This window comes from Etheostoma cragini, chromosome 17, assembly GCF_013103735.1.
Source record: "Etheostoma cragini isolate CJK2018 chromosome 17, CSU_Ecrag_1.0, whole genome shotgun sequence".
Taxonomy (NCBI): domain Eukaryota; kingdom Metazoa; phylum Chordata; class Actinopteri; order Perciformes; family Percidae; genus Etheostoma; species Etheostoma cragini.
In genome coordinates this window covers 13015302-13028184 of record NC_048423.1, presented here as the reverse complement: position 1 = coordinate 13028184, position 12883 = coordinate 13015302, and the positions used below count along the sequence as shown (strand labels likewise).

The window sequence follows — 12883 nt, the reverse complement described above, 5'->3', positions numbered from 1 at the left end:
TACATTTTCTGGCTTTAGGTAAAAGCAAAAACACCCAGTGATTAGCCTACCAACATTGATTTACTCAAGTAGCTACTGTAGCGTACTTACATACATTTTGAGGTAATTGTACTATACTTGAGTATTTCCGTTTTATCCTTTATTCCAGGCCACTTCATTTCACAGCAAAATGTTTTATTGGAATTACAATAATAGATTTTACATGATAGATAGGCTATAGCCTACTTAATATGATTAGAAAATAACTATCGAACAGTATAACGTTTTTAATTTCAGCTCCACATCAGCTAGCTACAACATTAAAATCTGCTGAAATGGTCTTATACCTAGATTAGAACTGACCCCTTTATTAAGTCATGTTCTCAAGATCACATGAAGCAGGACCCACATTAAATCCCTTGCCATGTCTGTTATTATTGCGCTTAAGTAATGCTATTATATATATCCGAACAAAGTTACCACCAAACAGCAATACCACAAACCAATTGCTACATGTTGACCAAAGGGCTTGTGGGGCCCCTGGGTTATTGCTATAGCGTTGCCAAGTTGGTAATCCATCCTTGTTATTGTGACTCCCCAGGACCTTCTCATTTCTCTTTAATTGCCTCCCTTCCTCGCATCCTACCGAGGAAGCAGAAGAGAGACACAAGGAAATCCTGGAAGGGGAGAGGAATGAGGGATGAGACATCCTTTCCTCTCTAGCATCATATGAATTTGTCGGCTGTATGGGCAGAGATGGCAACACTTCCAGTGCGCGTTTTCCTGGAAGGCTGTCATGCTGTAATTTTGGCACTTTTTCCAAGGTTAGTAGGGCTTTAGCTTGGACCTTAGCCAATAGCTCTCTACTTCTATTAGACATTTGGAGTATTAGCAATTAATATAATCACTTTTTAAAAGATCAATAAGTATGTCTCTGTTGCCCTGTAAACAGATATAAACAGATCCATGAGAAAACACACTTGCTCACTCGCAACCATCAATCCTTTTCTAAACTTCAGTTACTGTACATCACAAGAAATAAGCCTCTTTAAAGTCAACATTACAAACCTTCAGCAGTAAGACACATTAACAAGCCCCATGAGAAATAGCAGCTCACGGCATACAAATAAATAAAACATGAAGATGGATTGATGATGCAGTCTCAAGGCTGAAGGCTGCAGCATGTCTCAAATTGTTGTTGAATAAAAAAAAAAAATATATATATATATAGACAGGAAGGGTCCTTGAGGGTACAAGCAGCCAAAATGGGCTTCCTCAGGAGGGTGGCTGGCGTCTTCCTTAGAGAGAGGGTGAGAAGCTCAGTCACCCGAGAGGAGCTCGGAGTAGAGCTGCTGCTCCTTCGTGTCAAAAGGAGCCAGTTGAGGGGGTTTGGGCATCTGGTAAGAATGCCCCCCTGGGCGCCTCCCTCGAGAGGTGTTCCAGGCACATCCAGCTGGTAGGAGGCCTTGGAGAAGACCCATTACTAGGTGGAGGGGTTATATCTCCAACCTGACCAGGGAACGCCTCGGGATAGTTGGTCCTTGAGAAAGGACAGACAGCAGATGCCTTGTCCCTTAAAAGACAACCTCATGGGAATCACAGTAAGAGGACTTGCATTCTCTTCATTTTGTGGAATAATTTGACAACACCTTAGAGTTTTTTGGGCTTAAAACCAGATTGATGAGAACAAAATGTACATAAACCATTTGATATGAAAAACTCAAAATACAATTATCCTTTATTATTTACAATATTGTCATTGGTTCACTTTTTATTTGTTGAGTTTAGTGTTTTAAGAAGTAAGAGAATATTGTCAAAATACACTAGTTTTAAATCATTGACATTTATCGAGACAATTTTTTTATATAAATACCCTTCTCTATATCCTCTAGAGGGAGCCACACCCCGTCAAATGCTCAACAGAATGAACTTGTTTAGAGCAAACACACTTAAAGACAAAATGTCAACTCACATCAAATTTTCTTTTTTTCATTTTCTCTTTAATAGTAAAGACAATTCACAGTTATAGAGAAAAGATCATGGCAAATGTCTGCATATTTAGACAAACAACAGAGTAATCTAAGGTGAACAGTCCAAAGTTAATGAATGATAGAGTGCACTTTCCCCACATCCACACACTGCAAATATCAAGATCATATAAGAGCATCTATCTGCGTCCCAGCTGTTTCTTAAATGCCTTTAAGGACTTTGCCATCATTGGAGCAACTCCTGTGTGAACAACGGGGGTGGAGGGGTGGAATGGGGGATAAAGGAAAATAAAAAGGTCAACCATGAGGTTTACACAAGTTAAATCTATATGTATAGCTATGACCTGTGATAAACATTACTAGACCAAAAACACAGTTGGACCGGTTTGTAAAGTTGTAGCAAACATAACATTGCTTCTACAATACTCTGGTCAGCTCACTTGTTTTTTTGCGAGGGTCTTGTGTATTGGTTGTCCCTGAACTGGTGCTGCTGGATCTGCTGGGCTCATTGCAACTCTGTCTTGGTCTGTTGTCCTGAACCTTGACGCTGATATATAAAGAAATAACAGTACAGTGCATAATTCAAATCAACAGAATTATTAACAAAACAATTATAATAACACATAAATTCCAAAATGAGTCTCCACCTACACGACAGTTAGAGAGAATAACATCCTATGTTATGACAGTTGCCAACAAAAGGGACCTAAGGCCGTCTCTAACCAGAGAAAAACAAGTTATCCATTTCCTGTTTGGCCAACCTCCCCCAACAAGCATTATTACAAGGTCTTCGGCAGGTTATGACCCGGCTAAGCTGCTGTTGTTGAGTGATCCCTTTGTAGTTAAGGGCTTTAATGCTTAAGAGGAGCATGCATAAGGCTTACTAGGTGTTCATGTTTTAAGGAAAATGTGCAACAATGCCCCAGTTTGGCTCTTATAATATATGGATGTGTAACCTTTTAATTAAGGATACAATATAGTGAAAATGATTATTCATGAACAATTTAGAAAAATGTACAAAATCACAAACACAAAAAACTGTGTAGATATTTCGGTATATTTAGATGATGAAACCCACCTGCACCTGAGTGGAGGCTGCTGTACAGCAGTTCCATGAATTTCCTGCTGAATTCGCACATCCCTCGGTGGCTTGGCAACAGTGTGGATAAAGGCCATCTTCACCTGCCGACCTAAAAAAATAAAATAATGGTGTCACAGTGTAAAGAACATTAGGACTAAGCTGTACTTTTCTAAAGTACAGTAAAATACTGCATTTGTCATGTTCAACTGTTCTGATGAGTTTTTTTTGACAGTGGGTTTTCGACAGTGGTCAACACAAAAAGAGTAAAGATTATTCTTCAAGTTTCAGTGGACAGCACACACACCTTTGGGTTTGCTTGAATGTGCCGAGACGATGGTTTTTGTCAGTCTTTTGAGTTTCCTTTCCCTCTCCTCAGACAGCCTGACGTACATCTCTTTCCAGGATTCATACTCCTGAAGTTTGGAGTCTTTGAAGTCCCTCTGACAATGTTTTCCCCATAGGTGGTCCGTCTCTCCAATGTAAATCTTTGGAAACAAACAATAACAAGGGTAACAAAAAAAACACACACCTGTGCGCTCAAACTAAATTCTGATCTACCCAAGGTCTACAAGGTTTAGTTTTACTAAACCTATAAAGAATTTATAATAAAATTGACATACACTCAGCGGCCACATTAACAGCCTTCAGCCTTCATATCTCACCACATAAAGTGTGACTACAGAGTCAGAGGTTGAAGAGACCAATAACCTCAAAATTAAAAATACAAATTTGTCCTCTTACTAGTATTGCTATTTATCAATCCACTTTTTTTTGGTGTGAGTAGCTGAGATTTAGTAAAGTTTCCGTTATTTTAAATATAATGGAAAAAGATGACACTTTGCTCGCAGTGTACAAAGTGCAAAAAAATTGAAAGAAAATAGTTCCTACATGAAACCGCTCACAACCAGGTGTGGGAATTATCTTAAGTAACTAGGTAATGATTTCTGGAAAGAGACATTCAGTTTTTTATTGTACTTTTTGGGCACTTTGAGCACCAAGTCGAGTGCCACCTAAATCCATTAAATAAAGGCAAGAGAAGATGAACATATTTATGGCCATGAAATCTCCAACACTGGGCAATTCAACCCCCAAAAAAAAAAAAAAAGATTGATAAATAGCACTACAGGTAAGAGAAAATATATTTATTAAATTGTCGCTTTAAGTTACTGTTCCACTCAACATTCTACATAAGACTTGCCATCAACGTTCATTAAAATGTCAACTTTGTACACAAGACGTCTAATAGGAAGATGCATTAATTACATTCATACTTTACTCCCAAAGGACTAAATCCCTTGGGTTTTAAAGACCCCGGTTATTTTCCTTTATGAAAATATAGTTAGACAAAAAAAAGGGGGACCCAGTGCAATGCTAGGCAGATGTAGCTAATAAAGTGGCCCCTAAGCATGTGCTTCCTTTAAATTTAGTCATGTTCACATTCTTACTGGGTTGTATTCTTCAATGCGTAGCAGCTGCTCCGGTGTACATCTCTCCAGCACCGGCTCGAGGATTTCAAAAGGGACTCCGCCAGTTTCATAAAGCACTGAGAAGAAATCTCTGCATGTAAATATGAATCCAACAAACTGACAGACTGATCAGCAAAAAAGTTTTTGTTGGACTTTAACTCACAGTTAATATTATTCTGGAGTGTGCGGATACACTGCTGGTGAAGGCTCATCATGGTTGGGAGGAAGACGGTCTTGGCACCGGAGTACACTTGCATCTTTTTGTTAAGTCGTTGACCAGTGAACACTGCCGACTCCTCAGAGACGTCACAGAAATCGGGCTCCTTCTCAACTTTAAGACAAAAGAAGGATTGTCAAGAACAAAATCAGCAATCTATAAATAAATCTGTATTTGTTATGAATACAGTACCTTTCCTCTCAAAGTACTCAACACTGAATGGCTTTTCACATTCAGGCAGAACAGCAGGTAAAGGAATAGTAAACGGAATCAGTTCCAATACCGCCTCCTTAAACTTCTGAAATATGAAGGATTATTGGTCAAATTTAAGCGACTGTGGCCTGCATGTTTAAAGCATTGTCGAACATACCCTTGTTGGAGAGGTAACGTTTGTAGACATCACAGGAGACCTGAAAGGTTTAATGTCAGGATACTTTGTTACTTCTTCTTTTACAGTCTTGATTGTTTTGGGAGGTTTCTTCGCTCCTGATTTTTCTTTTCTCTTAAAAACGTTAAAGTCGTAGTTCAAGCACGATTCAAAAGACAAGGAGGGCTCCTCTGGGCTCCCCTGGGATCCACCTCGCTTGTCTTTGTGCTTTAATTTGGCCTTTTTATTTTTTTCAGACTCTTGTTTGGATTTTATAGTGACATGCTTCTCTTTAGTTGTTCTTTTACTTTTTTTGTTTTGGGGCTCTGGGCTCCTCGATATTTCTGAAGATTGGTTATCTTTGACATTGGCCCGCTTCAACATTTTTGAGTGTTTGTCACCAGATTTATACAAAGGAGATTCTTTGCCTTCTTTTAATGATTCTTTTAGTTTCCTATTTGACTCTCTTACCGACCCAATTCTTCCATTATCAGAGCTGTTTTTCAATTGTTTCATAGAAAAAGAGCAGGATTTCTGATGAGAGTCCCCTGAGTTTTTGTTTCCAAGAAAAGTATCTGTGTCTCCTAATTTTCTGTTACTCTCGTCACCTTTCTTCTTCATGGAGATAAATGAGCTGTTCCTTTGATCCTCTTGGTCCATTTCAATGTTCTTTTTCGAGACATTCTTACAGATATCCTGGTTTTCTTGTTGACTTTTTTCTTGTTTGTCGTTCTGGTACTTGTGTTTTTTCTGTTCTTCAAATCGTTTCTCTGAATAGGCTCTGCCACTCCCGGTTTTGAAGAGGAACTCGTCTGTAGAATTGCTCTTTCCGTGAGACGCTGAGCCGTTGTTGTTTGAATCGTCCATGGTCGAACTTCCATTATTTGGCAAGTTTTGTTTATCCTGTTTGTCTTTAACAGACACACTCTCTGATGCATCCTGATTGTAGCTGCATCAAGGAAACACTCAAGATTAAGATCTTAAAACACAAATATAACAGTACACCGTTATGTAAAACAAAATAAATGTAAAAATATACATCACCTTGTGGATTCCTTAGGGACCAATCTCTTCCAACCCCTAACTAGTGACTTGGCCAATTCTCCAGCCTGTTCATGTCTGCGCAAGGAGTTAACCGTTTTGCCAATTCCAGTTTCCTAATTTATATGCAGACGAGTCAAGAAAATTGAATTTATCATCAGAAATTCAAAAGCAAATGTATCAACACAAAATACATTCTTTACTACAGAGACTCACAGAAAGAACGTCTAATGTGATATCTAGATCCTTGAGTTTCTGCAAAATCTTCACAACCTAGAAAAGGATTAATTAACACATTCAGGTTAGTGTGCTTGAACGTGGTTTGCATGCATGTTTAGGATAACACAAATCAAGCAAAACCTGACATGCCAAATATGGTAGTCCTGGTTTTGGATCACCACAGTTGCTGATTGTGCATTTAGAGCTGAATCTATGTATGGAACCTCACACACCCAACTAGGCTGCTCCTTTTACTCTCAACTATAAATATATGAAGCTGCTGGTTGTTGTAAAGACTCACTAGACCTATCACACTGTTTTAAGGTTGGATTTTAGGTAGGCTATTTATTCACATTTAACTTTAGCCCAATTTAAACATTTGTCAATTTATAAGTGCATCTATGAGTGAAACCAACTCAAAACAGGCCTGCAGAGCGCCCCGGCCTACTTTGATGATGGACAGCAGCCATACGTTGAACAACTGGAGGAGTTGCCAATTTTAGCAGCAAGGAACCTCCCCATTTAAAACAGCCTGACCCCCACAGTGGAGTACTTAAAATGCTGTGTGGCAGCAGCAACCATGCCACTGACTGAAACAGCTCTCAGTCATCCGGTCTGAAGCTTGGAAGGATCAAGACGGGCAAAATCAAGTAGAGAGTATGTTTTATTGCTCAAACATTTTGACGGAGATGACACTGTGGATTTGCTATAATTTAATTTGTTTAGCCAACAAATAAAGTAGGGCTTTTAAAAAAAAAAAAAAAAAAACAAACAAAAAAAAACTTAAGAACCACTACTAATGTTTCTGGAGCAATTGTATTGAATATTAGGAGTATTGGCACATAGACTATTGCAAACGATTTTCTCCCTAAAAGCAAAAACGCTTCTCTTTTAGCTCTGGTCTGGTTATTGTGCAATGAAATAATAATCTCTGTATCTACCGTAGCAGACTCTGCTGTGTCCGTCAGCTGAAATTTGAACCGCTTGACTTTCTTCACCACATCAGAGCTGCTGGCCATCACGGTGATTCACGTGCAAGCGTTTACACACCGGCAGCGCGCGGACGTTGATGGCACTAATATAATGGGCGGAGCCGGTGACAGAAATGGTTTACAAATGATAAAACAATTAAGCTTGTGTGTAGCTGTATACATGACCAAAAAAAAAGACATTATTATTTATGAACACATTGTTGCTATAGAGAAGAAAGTTAAAATAGCCTATTAAAGAAAACTTTCTTAAAGTGTCTTAAAATCTGCATGTCCCTCTAGGGCAACTAGTGGCTCTTTGGATGTGCATATTAAACCAAAAGAGAGATGTAGCCTATCATCTTTCAAAGCAGAAATAAATAAATAAAAACCTGCTCTCTTCCAAGAATTTCTCTAAAGAAATGCATATGATCATGACTCTTAGTACACTGTTGATAACAAATTTTGAGACAATTTTAACAATTAAACACCTTTTAGGTTTCATCAAGAAACACATCAGCCAAGAAACTAACCATCCAGTATGACATACAGTAGCTGGTGGGGTCACTCTTACGCTTTGTCAATCTGCGGAATTGACCTTTTTTCAGTTTGCCCCCTTTGACTTTTGTATATCCTCTGCACACAGCTGGAGGACTCATTCTGGTAAACCCAGGACATCACACAATAAAGTGGACTTCAAGTGTCTTCTTTACATTTTCTATTTCATTATTTTACTAAATTGATGCTGGCTGATTTCCATTCAGATTGCCTATAAGATTTAGCAATGAATTAATTAACCATTTTCATTTTTGCTTCCATTTGTTTTACTTGACTAATGTAAAACTAAAATCTAAACATAGTTTAGTTAAGAAGTTGTGTCTTCCTTTACTAAAATATAATCTCCATTTTTTTCTAAACAAAATGCAAATGAAACTCTTCATATGATATCCCATTGAGGGTATAGGTTGAGGCCCCACAGTTTGTTGACATCAGTTGATTGGAGGCTATTGTGGGACACATATGTTGGGGAGGGGGTGTAATAGTCCCTCTCCTCTGCCACATGCATTGCACAATTTTTTGATTGACACTCCCCTAGAGGAGGAGTTAACTCCATGTCTCTTTCAGCCTGGGTGACTGCTGCTCGCTCTCTCCTGCTCCAGTAACTGGAGGCACAAGTTCCTCCTTCACCAGCATCAGCTTCAATTCTCAGGTAAGTCGAGCTTTCTCGTGCTTGATTGATTTGCCATTTTATTAATGAAAAGGTAATTTGGTGCAGTTAATGCTTCAGCGTCATTTCAGAAAATGTTTTTGTTCTCACTTCCTTGGGATTTAAAAGGCAGATAAGTTGCCAAAAGCTCTCGACCTTTTTGTAAAATTAGTTTTTACACATAGCCATGGTGACAGTTAGCTTCAGGTTTTCTTGGGTTCTGGGTAAATAGTGTGAGGAGTTGCTTTTAATGAAACTTTTATTGTCTTGTGTATTGTGTTCATTGCAGACTTATTTAGGACAAGCTTACAACAATTAAAGAAAATAGAGAAAGACAAAAAATGAATCTGTCCTAATTTGAACTTAAACTGACAGAGGACATGAGGCCTGGTGCTCATGTCTCAAAGTCTATAAAAGGAACGTAATGGGTGAGCCGTCCAGCGTTGCTATTCCTGGACATGCTGATAAATTGTGACAGATGCAAAGAGGGGCATGTTGACACACTCACTCGCTCCAGCATCAGCTTGTAGCAAGCATGTTTTCAAAGGTGTCTAGTCTGAATAAATTACACTTACTCCACAAAATAAGAAACCTTTTCCTTTGGATACAATACGTTCAGTGTACAGTAACATTATTGCTTAGTTCAGGGCAAAGGAACAGTACATAGACATGATACAAGGGCAACTGACTGAAGACAGCATGCACATGATATCATTTCAAAATTAAGTTTAAACATTGTAGGCTATTTTAGGGACCAATCTTGTGAATGTGCACTCCCCTAACTCCCTTCTATTTCCAGCTAAATCACTAAAACTTTGATGGACCAGATTGAATCTAGAACAGTTCTTTACAAGCATACCTGTCACAAGTTGCTCTTGTCACAATGTATCTATTTTTTCATTTCTGTGCATCATCTTGCCCTTTTCTGACATGTTTTTTTGTACATTTTCAGAAGTTCTGGGCTGTGTTCTTCTGCTACAGTCATGGCACCCAAAAAGAATAAGGCGATGAAAAAGAATAAAACAGACATCAATGAAATGACCATAATGGTCGAGGACAGTCCAATCAACAAGATCAATGGACTTAACTCTCTGTTGGAAGGAGGAAACGGCTTCAGCTGCATTTCAACCGAAGTTAATGATTCTGCTTATGCCCCAAATCTCTTGGAGGGTTTGAGCACCATGAGGCAGGACAGTTTCCTCTGCGATCTAACAGTCTCCACCAAGTCAAAGTCATTTGATGTCCACAAGGTTGTCATGGCCTCCTGCAGCGAGTACATTCGAAACATCTTAAAGAAGGATTTGTGCTTACAGAAGATCGACCTGAACGATCTCTCACCCGTCGGCCTTGCAACAGCCATTACATACGCATACTCAGGAAAGCTGACCCTGTCGCTGTACAGCATCGGGAGCACTATTGCTGCAGCCATACTGCTGCAGATTGGTACCTTAGTGAAGATGTGCAGTGATTTCCTCATGCAGGAGCTCAGCGTGGAGAACTGCATGTATGTGGCCAACATCGCTGATGCCTATGACCTCAAAGAAACCAAGGAGGCGGCTCAGAAGTTCATGCGGGAGAACTTCATAGAGTTTTCTGAGATGGAGCAGTTCCTGAAGCTCACCTATGAGCAGATCAGTGATTTCCTGTCAGATGATTCCCTGCATCTTCCTTCCGAGGTCACAGCCTTCCAGATTGCCATGAAGTGGTTGGACTTTGACGAGAAGAGGTTGAAGTATGCGGCAGATCTCCTAACTCTCATCCGCTTCGGCACTATCTCCGCCCAAGACCTGGTGAATCATGTCCAGACTGCGCCCAGAATGATGCAAGACCCTGAGTGCCACCGTCTCCTTGTTGATGCCATGAATTACCATCTGCTGCCATACCAACAAAACATCCTCCAGTCACGCAGAACCAAGGTGCGCGGTGGCCTCAAGGTGATATTAACAGTTGGTGGTCGACCTGCTTTGACAGAGAAATCTCTCAGCAAAGACGTTCTTTACAGGGATGAAGATAATGTGTGGAATAAGTTGACTGAAATGCCAGCAAAGAGCTTCAATCAGTGTGTGGCAGTCTTGGATGGCTTCCTGTATGTGGCAGGGGGTGAGGATCAGAATGATGCAAGAAACCAGGCTAAACATGCCGTTAGCAACTTCTGCAGGTAAGGACTAATTGTCCCGTTTGATCTTTTTAATTTGTCAGTTAAGTTTGTAAAGAGTTGGAACATAACTGTAAATCCCTCTCACACACTCTTTAGATACGACCCACGCTTCAACAGTTGGATTCACATGAGCAACATGATCCAGAGGCGCACACACTTCAGCCTCAACATTTTCAATGGCCTCCTGTTTGCCATCGGAGGGCGAAACGGCGATGGTGTTCAGGCCTCTGTGGAGTGCTATGTGCCCTCCTCCAACCAGTGGCAGATGAAAGCTCCCATGGAGGTGCCTCGCTGCTGTCACGGCAGCTCCCTCATCGATGGCAAGATCCTTGTATCCGGAGGTTACATCAACAACACCTATTCCAGGGCTGTGTGTGCCTATGACCCCTCCACTGACACCTGGCAGGATAAAAGCAGCCTGAGCACACCTCGAGGATGGCACTGCGCGGCCACCGTGGGAGAGAGAGCGTACGTCATCGGTGGCAGTCAGTTGGGAGGTCGTGGGGAGAGGGTGGACGTCCTCGCCGTAGAGTCTTACAACCCTCACAGTGGGCAGTGGAGCTACTGCACGCCTCTCCGCACAGGGGTGAGCACGGCTGGTATTTCCATTTTGAACAACAAGATCTATCTCCTCGGAGGCTGGAACGAAGGCGAGAAGAAGTACAAGAAATGCATTCAGGTTTTCAACCCTGATCTCAATGAATGGACTGAGGATGATGAACTGCCAGAAGCTACAGTCGGCATTTCATGCTGTGTTGTCACCATACCCACGCGGAAAACACGAGAGTCCAGAGCTAGTTCAGTGTCTTCTGCACCAGTCAGTATATAAAAGTTTAGACAACAATAACGTAGTTTACATGTCTAAAGCTTTCTATTGCATAAATCATACTTCTAAACTCTACCGTTAGTCCTTTTTGGGGGGCTAAGATGATGTTTGAATGGTCCCCAACTTTCTCCAGATGAAAAAAAAGTATAAAATGCAAGGATTACAAATTTACATAGAAACACATTTTTGTTGGATTTCTTTAGCATTCATCAGAAGGAAATGGAAGCCTTTAGCTATTTATAGTTTAATCATCAGTATAATTGGCATCATTAAGGTCAGATAATGCTTATGATAGAGACAAACTGGACATAGGAATAACCGATTGTATTAGTTTTAGACAGAAACGTACCTTTGGGGCCAATTTAGTTGGAATTATTTCATTAGTTATATTTCTATAGCAAATTTAGGCTTAATGTTATACATTTTTAATATTTAAAACTCAAATAAAAGGTTTAAAAATGCAAAATCACTGCTGTTATTAGGATTAATCTGTAACAGTATTGTCTTTTTTACCTAGTGCAAAATAAATTAACAATAATGTGTTGTTTGTTTGCAACCCAGTCCTTATTGTTAAAGGATTAAAGGATTTTGTGACATTTAATTATGAAAAGTATAGCTACTGTGATTTTCAGATACTTGAACAAGACAATGAGCTGGAATTAGTGTCAGCATCAGCTACCTACCGGTGTAGGTACTGGAATTTAAACACATTACCTAGAAGGGCTGCAGTTTCTCTGTCTCACATACAGTACTCAGTGGTTTGTGTTGTATGATGTGTGATTGTCATAAACACTAGCAGTGCAAAGAAATGGATTCTGTTGGGAAAATGTTGGGATGATGAGGGTTGAATGGGTTAAGATGTGACAGCAATAAACTATTTTGTAAAAAGAAAAATGTAAGTTGGGAACGATGTCAGCCTGAGCTTTCCTGGAAGTCACGAATTCCCTGACTGCTCATGTATTTTTAATTTTTTGTTTGTTTGTTTTTAAATTAAAAAGATGAAGTGTAAGCTACCCTGAGCCATCGTCATTTATTCAAAATCTTTTTCCTTTTTTGTTGTTGTTCATAGCTAAAATTTCTAAACGTAGTAAAGCCTACTTATGTGACACTTATTCATATTTTTTCTAAGCACCATAAATTATCGTCTACTGCAGGATTGAGGACCAGTAGGAACACAAGACTAATATTGGAGGGCTACATTTCCCAATTAAATCATGAGGTATGTACTTTTTTGTCTTTAATCCTCAGTGGTGTCAAAGAGTATGAAATCTGTTTATGTCTAGCCAAGAGATGTGTGTATTATATGGCTTCACGCATATTTAAGTATTTACAAAAATACATTCCTACAGCTAATTGTAGCTTTTAG

General features: G+C 39.7%; 2 protein-coding genes across 3 annotated transcripts; one reads left to right on the top strand and one right to left on the bottom strand.

The window, feature by feature from the left end:
- Positions 1-1870: 1870 nt before the first annotated feature.
- eloal (elongin A, like) lies at positions 1871-7464 on the bottom strand. Its single transcript, XM_034897960.1, has 11 exons — positions 7300-7464; positions 6356-6412; positions 6143-6255; positions 5105-6047; positions 4924-5032; positions 4678-4845; positions 4494-4591; positions 3353-3533; positions 3046-3157; positions 2408-2514; positions 1871-2208 (listed from the first exon to the last, which is right to left on the bottom strand). Exons 1-11 carry the CDS (start codon positions 7375-7377, stop codon positions 2147-2149), a joined length of 2028 nt encoding a protein of 675 aa, XP_034753851.1. The 5' UTR covers positions 7378-7464; the 3' UTR covers positions 1871-2146.
- A 968-nt stretch (positions 7465-8432) lies between these two features.
- klhl31 (kelch-like family member 31) lies at positions 8433-12526 on the top strand. Of its 2 annotated transcripts, none has more exons than XM_034897965.1 (3): positions 8433-8536; positions 9486-10691; positions 10788-12526. In XM_034897965.1, the coding sequence occupies exons 2-3, from the start codon at positions 9517-9519 to the stop codon at positions 11518-11520; spliced, it is 1908 nt and encodes a 635-aa protein (XP_034753856.1). In that variant the 5' UTR covers positions 8433-8536; positions 9486-9516; the 3' UTR covers positions 11521-12526. The 2 variants fall into 2 exon arrangements, with proteins under 2 accessions (XP_034753856.1, XP_034753857.1); XM_034897966.1 differs by having other exon boundaries at positions 8440-8536; positions 9489-10691.
- The last annotated feature ends 357 nt before the right edge of the window (positions 12527-12883 follow it).